The sequence below is a fragment of the Petaurus breviceps genome, unplaced genomic scaffold (assembly GCF_028583685.1).
Source record: "Petaurus breviceps papuanus isolate PSGF00001 unplaced genomic scaffold, PetGlider_PUasm1.0 185, whole genome shotgun sequence".
NCBI lineage: Eukaryota > Metazoa > Chordata > Mammalia > Diprotodontia > Petauridae > Petaurus > Petaurus breviceps.
Window position 1 is genome coordinate 40,758,692 of NW_027185797.1, and position 13,819 is coordinate 40,772,510.

At 56.7% G+C, this 13,819-nt stretch overlaps 2 protein-coding genes across 2 annotated transcripts in view; both read right to left on the bottom strand.

Annotated features, from left to right (window-relative positions):
• Nucleotides 1-3,381, bottom strand: part of RSPH6A (radial spoke head 6 homolog A) — a 50,882-nt gene extending 47,501 nt beyond the window's left edge. Inside the window, exons 1-2 of the mRNA XM_069089059.1 lie at nucleotides 3,266-3,381; nucleotides 2,600-3,166 (exon numbers count right to left, since the gene is read on the bottom strand). Of these exons, the coding sequence (XP_068945160.1) occupies nucleotides 2,600-3,166; nucleotides 3,266-3,381 (683 nt within the window). The remainder of the gene's footprint in view (nucleotides 1-2,599; nucleotides 3,167-3,265) is intronic.
• A 627-nt stretch (nucleotides 3,382-4,008) lies between these two features.
• The window catches only part of SYMPK (symplekin scaffold protein), a 26,114-nt gene continuing 16,303 nt past the window's right edge, over nucleotides 4,009-13,819 (bottom strand). Inside the window, 15 exon segments of the mRNA XM_069089062.1 lie at nucleotides 4,009-4,062; nucleotides 4,064-4,162; nucleotides 4,467-4,808; nucleotides 5,146-5,241; nucleotides 5,520-5,696; nucleotides 6,341-6,528; nucleotides 6,781-6,882; nucleotides 8,346-8,436; nucleotides 8,918-9,018; nucleotides 9,623-9,731; nucleotides 9,955-10,115; nucleotides 10,339-10,486; nucleotides 10,789-10,902; nucleotides 11,193-11,274; nucleotides 12,294-12,529. Coding sequence (XP_068945163.1) covers nucleotides 4,024-4,062; nucleotides 4,064-4,162; nucleotides 4,467-4,808; nucleotides 5,146-5,241; nucleotides 5,520-5,696; nucleotides 6,341-6,528; nucleotides 6,781-6,882; nucleotides 8,346-8,436; nucleotides 8,918-9,018; nucleotides 9,623-9,731; nucleotides 9,955-10,115; nucleotides 10,339-10,486; nucleotides 10,789-10,902; nucleotides 11,193-11,274; nucleotides 12,294-12,529 — 2,085 coding nt within the window. The 3' untranslated portion in view covers nucleotides 4,009-4,023.

Sequence of the window (13,819 nt, forward strand, 5' to 3'; positions counted from 1 at the left end):
GTCCTCGGGGAGTTCTCCTGGGAGCAAGGGGAGAGGAGCAGGCATGTGAACAGACTCACAGGCTAACTGGGGGAGGGTGCAGTTTGACAACACCTTGCAGCAGCATAGAAGGAAACCTGGGATCCTGAGGGGCAGAGGGAAGCAGGGAGGGCACTTCAGGCATGACAAATAGACTCTGCAAAGGCTTGGACACTCCAAGTATGCCAGTGGGAATGTAGGAATGTGTCCTTTTTACAGTGGGCTCCTCATAAAGTAGGGGGCTGTTGAATTGAATTGAATGCAGAGTGAACAAAGAGAAATTACATTATGCATGGCTGGGAAGGTGGACAAGGGCCACATCATAAAGGGTTTGAGATGCCAGATATACCCCAGGAGCACTAGGGAGCCATGGAGATTGCTTGAGGCTGCGAGTGACATGGTCACTCTTGGGCTTTGGGATGTCTTTTGGAAGCTTCATGGAGCGTCGATTGGGGAAGAGAAAGGCCAGGAGCTGAGAGTTCAGCAGGAGGTTACAAGAGTCTAGGTGAGAGGCTAACTGGAGGAGTGGCCATGAGTAGAAAGAAGGGGAGATGGGGGGCTCATCGAGGGAGTAGACTTGCTTAGATTTCAAAATTGTCTGGCTTTGGGGAGCCAGGGAAGAGTGCAGAACCCAGTGTGACACCGAGGTCAGGAATTGTGGTTACTGGGAGGATGATGGTGTCCCTGACAAAGTGAGGAAAATAGGAGTGCGATGCTGGGAAGGAGATTACATATTGGAAGTCTTTGTGTAGGAGATGCCTAGCCCATAGCCAGTTTGAGATGTTCAAGAGGCAGTTAGGAAGAGGCTAGCTCAGCAGAGAGTTTAGGGAAGGATAGATCCACCTGGAAATCATCTGGATAGAGAAGATAGGAACTGATGAGGTCCCGAAGGGATGTACAGCAAGGGTGCAGGACAGGTCCTTCAGGCACCCTCACAATCAGGACAGGAAGATGGGCTAGGGAGGAGAAGACCCAGGAGACAGCAGCTGTAAAAGCCCAGGGAGCAGAAAAAGCTCTGGGAGCAGAGAGGGTGATCAGTATTTATTCAAAGGAGCAATTAAGAGATCGGGTAACCTTGGACAGAGAAGTCCCATGTGAGTGGTGAAATTGGAAACCAGACTGCAAAGGGATGACAAAGGAAATGGGAAGGGAAAATGGAGGCAGATTTTCAGGGAATTGGGCTTGCAAAGGAGAATATAGGATTATATTTGGGGAAAGGGTTTTGTTTAGTTTTTTAAACCAGGCTATGTTTGTAGGGAGCAGGGAAGGAACCAGTAAATAGGGACAAATTGAAGATTGGAGGGGGAGGGGGTGGGCTGCCAGGGCATATGGGAGAAAGAATGGGATCAAGTATAAAGGTCATTCTTAGCAAGAAGGATCACCTCTTCATCAGAAACGGACAAGGAGGAAAGAATGAGCTGGGTGGGTGATGTCAAGGAATTTTAAAATTTGGAATAGGGGAGAAAAGGAAATTCATCATGGACAGCCTCTGTTTCTCACCTAGGTCTTCTGGTAAGGGAGAAGGGAGAAAATGAGAGGTGTGCTGTTGGACAGCCAGTGTGGGGAGTGGGATGGAAAGTTAATTAGGAGAGAACAAAAGGATTGCTGGGCACCTGAGAAGGTCTGATTGAATTGAAGGGGAACCCAGTTAGCTTGGAGTAGCTTTCTATAGGGAGGGAACAGGCGTGGGAAAGGCAGATGGGGAGGGCGACCCAGAGTTGGTGTGGCCACAGGACAAGGTGAAGGGTTCACAGGGAGAGGACAGACAGAGGAGCAATATTGGGAGGGGAGAAAAGGGAGACCCAGAGTTGGTGTGGAGCCTTAGGGGCTGAGGGAGAGGCAGTGATGGGAAGAGGAGGTTCATGACAAGGGGTGAACAGGGTGGCAAATAATGACAGGAACTGACCTATGGTCAGAAAGGGGAATTTCAGAGTTTCGTACTTTGTTTTGCCCTTTTTTAGGGGGGGAGGGCAATTGGGGTTAAGTGACTTGTCCAAGGTCACATGGCTAGTTTTTGTGTTAAGTGTCTGAGGCCGGATTTGAACTTGGGTCCTCCTGACTCCAGGGCAGGTCTACTCACTGCGCCACCTAGCTGCCCCCAGAGTTTAGTACTTTGGACACTTATGAGTGATGATGACATCAGGGCCTGAGCTTGGTGGGGGTGGACTGAAGGGGCAGGTCATGGGCCTCAGTTTCTCTCTCTGCAAAATAAGAGGGGCTTGTATTCTAACAAAATGGCCTCTCAAAACCATTTCAGCCTCAAGTCTTGGGCATGGCGATCATGTCCTTCTGTTTCTAAAGCTTTCGGGACAATAGTTCCTAACAACAGTCCTTTTACAGATGCAGAAACTGAGGCTCATGGGAGAGGGAAATTTCCCATGATTATGTAACTAGATGTGTGAGAAAGGGGTCCTTTGACCCCAGGACCAGCTTGTCTCATAAACCCACAACAGACCCAGAGATTGTGTGACCTTGGACAAATCCCATCCCTTCCTTGATTTTGTTCAATGGGAAGGGGAGGGTGGTAGTTTAAGGCTCCAGGGGCCCTCCCTGGAGGGGCCTGGGGCTGCCCACATCTCACAGGCTAAGGTCACACTTGACACTGGTCTTCAGCAGGTAGGCCTTGGCATTCTGAATCATCAGTTCCCGGGGCTCAGGTTCAGGCAGCCCATAGTCCAAGGGCCCAAAGCCGGGCTCCATGTAAGAGCTGAACCGCGGGTCGTCCATTGCGTAGGGGCCATGGGACCCCTCTTCCTCGTCCATGAAGCTGCTGGAAGACAGCACGGGCTCGGGCTGAAACACGTTGCTGCCATGGAGGTCTAGTGGGTGAAAGAGCCCAAACTGAGATCCATCCATGGGAGCATAGGTCTCAGGCATGCTGACGTGGCTCGGAACCGTACCCACCAGATGGTGCAGGTTCTGGGACTCTGTCTGGGGGAGGCTTTCCATCAGCTCACCCTCTGCTTCCTCGTCACCTGGCGTCCCCGGGGTTAGTTGGGACAATGACCCCATCGGACTCAGCTGGGGCAACGACGCCCTCGGGCTCATTTGGGGCAATGAAGACGCCCCCAGGCTGACCCGGGAACCGCGGGCTGAAACATCAGCAGGCGTCCTCACTGACGGGGTCTGGGACAGGGTACTCCGTCGCCTCTCCTGCGCCTCCCGCTTGCCCTGCGAGTCCGGCTTGTCCTGCACGTCCTCCGAGTCCCGCTTGTCCTCCGAGCCCCGCTTGTCCTGCGAGCCCCGCTTGTCCTCCGAGCCCCGCTTGTCCTCCGAGTCCCGCTTGTCCTCCGAGTCCCGCTTGTCCTCGCTCAGCTTGCGGGACTGGCTCTTTTCCTCCTCCTGTGGCTGGTTTTCTTCCATGGTGAGCCCTGGTCACCTCTTCCCAAAGGTGGAGAGAGAACAGATGCCCGGAGCTGAGCGCGTCCTGTTTCCAAGGGCAACAGTTACCAAGCCGTGGGCGCGGGCCCGGGTACCGCGGTCTGGCGATGAGGGGCCACGCAGGCGCACGGCCTCCTCCGTGCCCCGGCGCGGGAGCTCGGGCTCAGACCGCCGGGCAACGGAGCGGGGCCGTCCGAGCGGGCAGCCCTGGCAACCGGGCGATTGTTTAAAAGCCGAGGGAGGAGCCGCAGGCAGGCAGTGCCCACGGGATGAGAGGCGCACTGGTCTGCGCAGGATGGCCCCAGCGGCGCCACGCCTCCTAACCCCCCACTCCCGCGGCCAGGCCGGTCCGAACCGCACTTATTAAGACCCTGCCGTGTGCCGGTACTGGGGCACCCTGCCTTCGTTCTCTCGCGGCACGGACGTCGCAGGATCTCCAGCCCACTGCGGCCGGCCCCTCCCCTAAAGGCGGCGGCACTGGGAGGGCGGGGAGGCTGGACAGCGAAGCCCCAGCGCTTTGGAAAGCAACACGCAGCAACAGCCGGGACCAGACAGGCCTCTTTATTGCAAAGGAATGAACCCTACTCTCCCCACCCCGTGTCCCGCCCCCTCCCCCTTGGTCCGTCAGCTGTCCATCTTGGTCTCCGAAGCCTCCTCCCCCCCCTTCCTCCTCTGGGCTGGGCACTGGGGCAGCCTCCTCCCCGGCAGGGCCTGGAGGCTGCGGGCTCCGGTCCTCTTTGGAAGGGACCCCTGCTGGCTCCTCCTGATGGGGGAGGTGGAGAAGTTAGAGGAAAGTCGGGGGAGGGAAGGCCTAACGGTGCCCACCCCCCCAGCCTAGCCAGCCTCAGCTCCAACCCCAGCCCCACCCGCTAAGCAGAGTCCCCTGCACCAGGTGGTCTGGGCTCCCCCTCCCTGCAGGCCCCCCTCAGCCCCTCGGATCCTCTCCTCTGAGCGTCTCTCCTCCATCCTTCAGGGCTCCCACACCTCCTTCCCTGAAAGCTTCCTGGAGGTTTCCTGAGCTTGTCAGTGGTACCCAGGAAAGGGCTGCGGAGGAATTACTGACTTGCCTTCTGCTTTGGCTGTGGAGGGGAAGAGGAAGGGGAACGCCCTACCTTCTCAGGTAGGGGCCCCTCCTGGCTTGAGTCCAGCAGGGTGGCCTCTGTCAGCCCCCCATCCTCCTCCATACTGATGAAGATGTTGGGGGCCTCGCCCTCGGTCCCCTCCTCCCGAAAATCCATGGCCTCCTCCGACGGTGGGGGCCCTGCCCGGGCCGAGGAGGCCGAGGGCAGCAGCGGCTTCATCTTCTGCTCCTCCTCCAATTGCCGCTTCAGGGCTTTCTCCTGGGCTAGACGCAAGGCTATGAGGTCCTGGGGTGGGCGCGGGGCCTGGGCCAGAGCATCGAGGTCCTCCTGGGGAGGGGGTGACAGCTGAAGCCCCCTGCATCGATGACACTGCCCCCCATGCCCACATTCCCACAGCCCTGGAGGCAAAGACTAAAGCCAAGAGCTGGGCCAAAGTCCTTTCCCTCCTTGGAGCTCAGTCTGGAACCTAGGACGGGCCCAGTCTGTGGCCTGGCTTCTGGGAGGGGACAAGGAGACTGCAACTGTGGCCAGGCCTGGCTGGGGAGGGGGGTGTAGAGGCCTTGACCTCAGGCTCCAGAAATGCTGGGTGGGCAGCCTTGGAGGCCCAGGCAGGTGGGGCTGGGGCAGGCCACCCCCATCACCCTGGCCCCGGCTGAGCACTCACCTCCTCCAGAGATGCTGGCACTGGCTCCTTGGCTTCCACATCTTGCTTGCTGCTGGCTTCTAGGATGGCCATGATGGAGTTGGGGATGTGGGCTTGCTGTGGGGTGGCGTGCGAGAAAGCAGACAAACATCAGGTCTTTGAGCAAGAGAGCCTCAGAGCACTCTGGGATCCTGGTCTTTGCAGGCTGCCAAGCTGATGCTTCAGGTCTGGCTGGGCACTGGCAGCCCTCCCTGATCACCCCGTCCCAAGGCTTCTCTCCTCTGAGACCCTCCCAGGCCTGCCCAGCAATGCCTGCAGCCCCACATCTTCTGAGGCACCTCTGGGAAGGGAAGGACAGGGATGTCCTTCGGAGCCTATCTCCCCAACGTGGGTACCTGGTGTGGGGTGAAAGAACGGACGTGGGCCAGGAGGGGTTCTCGGAGCTCCGGGCACTTGTCGAAGACAGCACTCAGCTGCTGGGGGGGCAGCTGTAGGATCACCTGGAAACTCTGGGGCTTTGTCCGCTGACAGCACTTGATAAAGCCTTCCCACACTTTAGGGTACTTCCACACCTGTGGCCCGGCAGGACGGAAAGATGGCAAATGAGAATCAGAGAAGGAACCTTCCCCTCTGCCCCAGAGTTTGGAAATGAGGAAACCAGGACCCAGAGAGGCGGAAGGGACTTGGCCAAGGGAAAACCCAAGTGGAAAGGGGCCAAGCCAACTTCAAACTTGGGCCCTACAGGCCAGTTAAGGCCCCCAAAGTGTCTTTACTGGAAGGATGCCCAATAAGCCACTGCTAACCCTGGATTTCCTTCAGTTTTCAGCTGGAGCTGGAAGGACTTTGGAGGGGCCCTCTATTACACAGTAGGGGATGGACGGGCTTGGCGGGGGTCTCTTGTCCAAGGTCACACAGACCTAAGGACAAAAGCCAACACATGACCGACCCGCTTTCACTGCAGGCCCGTGGACCTTAGGGAGCCCCAGAACAAGAAAGGTCCCTGAGGAACAATCCGTGGCACTCACACCCCAGCTCGGCAATAACCCAGTGTGTGGCCTGGCAAGTCCAATGTGCCCGCTGGGCCCGTCTCCCCCTCTGCACAATGAGGGTCAGGCCCCTCCAGCTCTACCCCGAGCCAGAGTTCTTCCCAGAACTGTGGCCTCTCAGACCCTGAGGCAGGCCAGGCCCTGGCTCCTGCCTCCAGGCTGCCCTTCACCTGCTTCATGATGAGCCGGGACAGGATGTTCATGACGAAGCCACCAAGCCTGGGATACATGGTGAGGGACTGAATGACAGTGCGCATGAGCAGCATGGGGAGGGGGCTCTGCTCCATCAGCTGCTGCATGACCACAGCCAACACCTCCGATGTGTATACATTGCGCTCGGCAAAGCACAGGTTTGTAGCTGTGGGGAGGGAAAGGCTGTCACTGCCAGTGGCCTGACCGCCTCAGGAGCCCTGGGTTGGGGTGAGGCTCAGGGAGGCAGGACTCCAGCTCTCCCTCCCCCAGGATCCCCCACCATGGCCTTAGCCTTCCCCCTCCCCTCCCCAAGGCTCCCCTCACAATGGCCTTTGCCCCCCACAAGGCTCCCCACCGTCTTCCCCCTCCCCAAAGCTGGAATGGAGGAAGGGAGGAGAGGACAGGAACAAGTGCTGACCCTTAATGATGGACTTCATGTCACACTTCACAGAATCGATGTTGTGGAGGGCGATGAGCAGCTCCCCTGGGTTCAGGGGAGACACCGCTGAGTTCCCTTCACCTAGGAGGAGGAAGGAGGGGCAGTGAGGGCCCCATAGTGATAGGCAGAGAACCTCGGCCTGTGGGCCAGGCCTTCACCTCCTCCGTGCCTGGCGCCTCGGGCACAGCAAGGCCCTCATAGCTTTTAAGCTCATTCCATGATGACAGGAGCAGATTTCCTTTAGGGCTCAAAGAGTCCTGTTGTCCCCCAGTGCTGGTGGGGGGGAGTTGCACAAACATTCTGGCCCCATTTCATAGAAGGATGCTAATGCTTGATGAGAGGAAGGGATTTTAGTTCCTAGGATTCTGGGAGACCAAACAAAGGACAGAGAATCCCAGAAGAGAAAAAGGCTAATTCTGATCATGTAAAATTTACCAGGCTTTGCACAAACTGAATGCAACTAAGATTAGAAAGGAAATTAACCAGCAGAACAAGTCTTTGCAGAAAGTTTCTGACAATACTCATTTCTAACATATGGAAGGAACTCATTCCAATTTATAACAAAAAGAACCATTCCTTCAATGGTCCAAGGATATGAATGGGCAGTTTTCAAGGGGAACAACTTTCTGGTGGAGAAGCACATAGGTCCAGCCATTCTGGAGGCAAACTGGAAGCAACAAGGCCCCCAAAGTTACTGAGCTGTGCCTCCCAGAAAGCAAAGGGCCTAATCTGCATGAAAATGTGGATTTTTAGAATCCTGATTACAGCACATATTTCCACACTCTACATCTACCATCCACAGTAGTCATAGCAGCTCTTTTTGTGGTGGGGAAGGGGATGTGAATGGCACGGAATGCTCCTGTGCTGGAAGCATTGTATGAACTGATAGAGTGGAGGGAGCAGAACCAGGAAGGTCCTTTATACAACAAAGACACTGCAAAACAATTTGGAAAGACTCTGGGGAATTCTGCTCACCACCCTCACACCCAGGACTCCAGAAGCCTGATGATGACTTCCTGCAGAGAGGGGACAGCCCAAATATGCAGAATGGGCATGCCCACTGCGAGGATCTGTTTGGTGAACCATGTGTGCCTGTTATAAGCCTCATGAATCTGACAAAGACACTAGGACCGAGAGCACAAAGGACCCCTCAGAGGAGATCCTGGCCAGTTCCCTCTTTTATATGTGTAGAAACTCGTGCCCAGAGAAAGGAGGGGCCTGAGGCCCAGGCCACAGGGACTCAGCAGCAGAAGCCCTCCACATTCCCACACGCTGGGCCAATCTGATCCTTACACAGCCCTGGAAGGCCAGCAGAGATTGTTTTAATTTTACAGATGCAGAAACAGAGGCTCCAACAGAAGTGAGGCCCTCACTGGCCTTGCAGGTCCCTGGGTTAGGGCTTCTGGCTGCGCTCTTGTCTGTAGCTAAGAAGCTCCAACACGCCGCCTCCACGATCCCTTCCGTTCTGAGCTCGGGCTCTGCCAGCTCAGGCCCTGGCAGCACCCACCTCCCCTCGGCCCTGCCCCTGCCTGGCAGGCTCTTACCGTGCTGAGTGCCCAGCAGGCGGTTGAAGACCTCCTTCACCACAATGGGGTTCAGTTTGATGAGCTTGGGTAAGGCCTGAATCACTTCCTTCTGCAGAGAGGAAGGGGCAGGGGAGGTCACCAAACAGCAGCACTCCTTCCTCGCATACAGGGAAGAGGGCGCATCCCCCCAGTGAGGTACCTCTGACTGAGGCAGCATTTACAAGTGGGCAGCCAGAAAGACCCCTGAACCCTGTTCCAGTGTTCTAGACCTTCAGTCTCTGATAGGTCGTGCAGATCTTCTCTTCTGCTTGCCAAGCCAGGACCAGCTGAGTCCTGGGCTCGCCCCCTCTCCTGACCCTCTTTGTCAGCTGCTCTAGCCCTCCTCCCCCTCCCCCACCCGTGACCCCAGGTCCACAGCCTGCCCATCATCTGGGGAAGGGTCAGGTGAGGCAAGCACTGGGGGTGGGGAGGCTGGGGCAGTGTCCTCTCCCACCCCATCCCCGAGAGAGTGGGGATCCACATACTAGGCCCTCGCCACTCGTCCATCCCCTCCTTGGCTGGGGACCGTGTGGACGGAGCCAGCCCCCTACCTTCTCTAGGCCATTAAGCACTGGAATGAGGAAGCGAACGTCCGGCAGTCGCTTGTGGTACAGGTCTCGCACCCTTTTCACCAACTCTGGGGAGGGGGGCACTGTGGACACAGGCAGATAGAGAGGGGGAGAAGAGGGGAGGGAAGAAGGGCCTTAGTGACTCACTGCTCTCAAAGTCTTCACTCCAAACTGGGGTGGGAGGGGAGCCTGGAGATCTACTCCAGGAAGTCTCTGCTGACTGGCAGGCTGTCGGGCATGACCTTGGTCCTTGGACGTCCCACAGCCCTGGTCTGGACCTCTCTAAGGCACTCAGGGTCTGAAAGTGATCTGGGCTCTGGCTGTTCCCCTCTTAGACAGAGTCTAGTGAAGGCAGGGATGGTGCCTCCACCTTGTCTGCTGAAGCCTCACCTCCCCAGCTCCTTGGAGCCTAATTCAGACCCGACCTGCCTCCGTTCTTCCTGTACTTCTCTGGGGTATAAGGAGGACAGCTCCCTCTGCTTCTCACTCCTCCCCTGACATGTGCATTTAGCTTTTGTCACATGGGGAGGAGTTTTTTACTCTGCACCTCTCTCGGGGCCTAACCCAGGGCTCTGTCCTTAGGAGGCACCTACTAAGTGCTGACCGCACAGGGTCTCTTCCACAAAGGAAACACTGTGGGGTGTCTTCTGAGGGCTGTGCTGAGTGAGGCAGGGGAAGGGAGGATACCTTTGTCTGTGAGACTGTGCAGGCATCTGGTGACCAGGGTCTCAGCCCCCTTGGGGCAGTTTTCCACCAGCAGGAGTAGCTCTGGGGAGTTCATGCCCATCCCTCGGATCTAGAGAACAGAGGAGTGAGAAGGCTTAGGTCCTTGGGAGGCTGTCACAGGGAGGGAGCCTGCAAAGAACTCAAGAGGGGGCTGGTCACAGGATTTAGAGCTGGAGACTCTGGAGATGCCAAGCAAACCTTCTTCAGCTACACAGAGCACAAGCGGGGGAGGGCAGGTAGGAGGAGTGGGGGCCCAGGATGGGGAGGGAGTGGAGCCCAGGCCCCCTTCTCACCGGCTGTTCGATGACCCGAAGCACTGTCCGCTTGATGTCAGCAATAGCTTCAGTGTAGACAGCTGCCAGCTCATGAATAAGCTTGTGGTTCTGGGGCAGCAGGGCCAGATACAGGTAGAGACACTGCTTCACCGTCTCCTCCGTCCATGGGGCTGCCACCTCTGCCAGGGAGAGGGGGCAGCGTCAGGACAGGCAGGGGGAGGAGGGGAGGTGGGGAAGTGGCTGAGTACAGGAGCTTCTGCATGACCAGCCAGAGGAGTGGCTGTGAGCTAGGCTCAGGGAAGGGTGGTCTGGAGGGGAAGCAGGAGCAGGGGGGACAAGGGAAAGGGATCAGCCCCTCGGTCTCTCCCAGGAGGACCCGAACGGATTCTCCATGGCTCTCACCTGTGTCCTTGTCTGCCCCAAACAGCACTGAGGGTGGGTTGGGGTGGACAAGAAGCTGCAGGTAGTTGAGGGCAAACTTCTCCACGTAAGCCCGAAGTTGTTCTTTTTCATACATGCGTTTGATGAACAGCAGGGCCTGTGAGCGCACCTGGAGGGAGGGCACAAGGGTGACCCGACTGCCCCCCAGCCCTGGCCCTGCCCCTCTTGAGGGACCCACAAGTCAGCCGTGCCCAGGTGCAGACAGAGAAGAACCAGGAAAAGAGGCGAGCTGGGGCTGGGGCAGAGACAGAGGGATGGGCCACAGACGCTGAACAGCCTCCCGGCACTCACACAGGTCCTTCCCCCCCACAGGCTTGGGAGGAAAGAAGAGCTGTCAGGGCTCTGACACTGGGGCGGAGAAGACGGGAGGGGCCAGGACCTTCTCCCAGATGACCTGAGGGAGGGGGCTACCTTGTCCTTCTCATGGGAGCTGAGGTCCAGAAGGACATGAAGATATTGGAACTGACGCGCCGGGCGCTTGAAGATCAGGTCACGGAGGGTCGACATACCCAGGTAGGTGCGGCTCTAGGGGACAAGGCCACCAGGCTCAGCTTCCTTTCCTCCCCCCGGGCCCCAGGAGCTCGCACCCTTCCATCTATAGCCATGCCCTCACTCCACAGATGGAGGGGAGGAAAGACAAAAGGGGAGCCGCCCTGTTAAATACCTGGGACCCTGCCTCCTCTCCCAGACCAGGAGCCTCCCAAGGAGGGACGGGCCCCGTCCTCCTCCTTCCCTGTACTGCTCCCCAGGTGGCAGGGTTCTGCTCCTGAGCACTGCCAGCGGGGCAGGCCGGGGAACGTCCCTGTTCCTCTCACCTCATCCTCACAGTACTTCCGAACCACTTCCAGGGCACTCTCTGTGATCAGCGGGGCCTCCAACACCACCTTGGTGAAGATTCTGGGGGAAGAAGAAAGAGAGCACTGCCACAGACGCCGAGGCCCCCGTGGCCGCTCTGCAAACAGGCAGAGGCCTCGCCAGCAGCTGCCACTGCTATCCCGTCGACCCAGACTCTCCTGCCCGGTATCTGAGGTCTCCCAAGATCCCCCAGCACCAGACACACCCTCCCTTTGTTCTCAGAGGCTGGTCTGGGCTCCCCTGCCCCTGGCATCATTCTCCCCCTATCATCTAATCCTGCTTCCAAGCACTCATCTCCCCTGCAGTGACCTCCCTTACAGGTGAGGAAACTGAGGCCCAAGGTCACACAGGAAGGGTCATTTGTGGGATCTGAAGCCAGGGGCTAGGTCTCCAGAGCCCGTGACGATCACATCTGTCTTGATGTTTGAGTTGATTGTGTCCTCATCCAGCCAGCACTGGCCAGCCAGAATCCCGGGAGGGCAGGATCCACTTCTCTGCCCACCGAGTGGACTCCTCTCTGTTCTGCCCAGCTCAATCCCACCTTGTCCATAAGCCTTCTGTGATGCCTCCATGCTCCCCACCTTGAGTTACCCACTTTCCAAGTGGGTGCCTTCGGGCTCCATTTTATGATACCATCATCTCTCCCCTGCTAGACCATCAATTCCGGGGTAGAGACTGGCTTGAAGGAGGCACCAAACATAGAACCTGGGCCTGCTGCTAACTGGCTGGGTGACCTGGGGCCAGTCCGAGTCCTTTGTCCCTCTAAGCCTCAGTTTCCTAGCTTATAAAATGGGGGAGGCACAGACCGCCTCACAAGGTCACTGTGGGCAGAGCGTTTTGTAAGTCTTAGTGCTGCCGCCAGGGGAGTCCTCACAAAACAGAGGTGGCCCAGCACCCGTCTCCCCAAAGGGTTGTGGGCAAAGAAAGCGGAGGCCCTGAAGAAGGGGGACTCCTCTTCCTCCTCATTCCCTAAGCCTTGTGCGTCCTCCAGGGCTCTGCCCAAACAGGGCAGGGACAAAAGCCAGCCACGTGAGCGGCTGTCTGGGGATAGCTTCACGCACCCGTCTTTCTGGTCAGGCTTCTCCTGTAGGCCTGAGAGCAAGCGGATGAGGCACGCGTCATACTTATCCAGGCTCCCTGTGGGCCCAGCGGCCAGGTAGGCGTTGTATTCCTGGTACAGCCAGGCGAAGGCCAGGTCCAAGCGGCCCCGGATGTCTTCCAGAATGAAGGCAAGAACCTCCTCCTTCAGGCCCACCTCGAACTGAGTCACTAGCCTGGCGAGGATTTTCACTCGGACCTTAGGGGAGAAGGGTGGGTAGTGAGACGCCCCATACAAGCCCTGGGTCAGGGCCTACTGGCTTCTTGTGGCCACCCCATGGGAACCTTCCTCCCAGCCTGGGTCTGTGTCCCCTCAGGCCTGAGGGTCACAGAGAGCAGCAGCTGGGTCTCATGTCACACACAACTGGAAACTGAAGGAATGAGCTTTGGGCTGGAAAGGGAGCAAGGAGGGGATACCCCAGTTAAAGAAGGGGAGAGAAGAGAGAGTATCACCTGGCACAGAAAGGCAAAAAAGAGCATTAACTAGAAATAATGGCAGGGGCGAGGATGCCCATCTGATAGGGAATGACTGAACAGATTCTGGCATCCAAATGGAATGAAAATCTCTGCCTTAAGAAATGGCAAAAGAGACAATTTTGGAGAATCTCAGGGAGGATGGGTTGAAGCTGTGACATCAGCAGGCTGAAACGTCTTATACACAAATAATAAAAAGCCCCAACTCTAAAAGATGTTGGAATTCTGGGTGATCTAACAACCAGGCAGTGTGTGTCTGGAGGGACTCTCAGTGCAGAAAGGGACAGGACGGCCGATCACAGGGGGATGCAGTCTGCTGGCCCATGCCCTCCTGCTCTTATGGGGTTGGTTTGTTTTCGCCTTGGTTTTTAATGGGAGGGAGAGGCATGAGATGGGGCAGGAGGATTATTTATAATGATGCCCACAAAGAGAGGGCCACTAAAACATTTTTTAAATTTTAAAAAGGTTTAGAAGAAAACAAATCAGTTCAGAAGGAAGCCCAGACAAGCAGGACACAGAAGGAAGCACAGACAAGCAGGACAGTTTTGAAATAAGGTGTGAAATTTATTATATACTAAAAAAAAAAAAACCCAAAAACCCCCAAAACCAATGGTGATTCCTGGTTTCATATACAACCCTTTTTGTGTTCTCTTTGTATGCAGAAATGCTTGTTTGGGGGGTGTTTAAATTTAAAATAAAATTCGGGGGAGGGGGAGAAGAGAACACCTAGCTGCTGTTGAAAATTCAAGCCACAAGGCCCAGGGCGATTGGCAAACTGGCACATTGGCCCGGAGAGCCGCTGGCAGGTCCTTCAAAGAGCCCAGAGCCATGGCACAGGGCTTTCCAAAAAAGGGACGAGAGTGGAGTCTACCACCTCTTATAGGCCAGGGAGTCTGACTTTGGTTTATTATTAAAGAGATGGTGAGTGACGAGCTGGAAAAGGAAAACATGACGACAGGCATCGGTCACTTCTTCCCTGCCTAGACAGGGCTGCTCACTAGCTGGCGGGTTACCC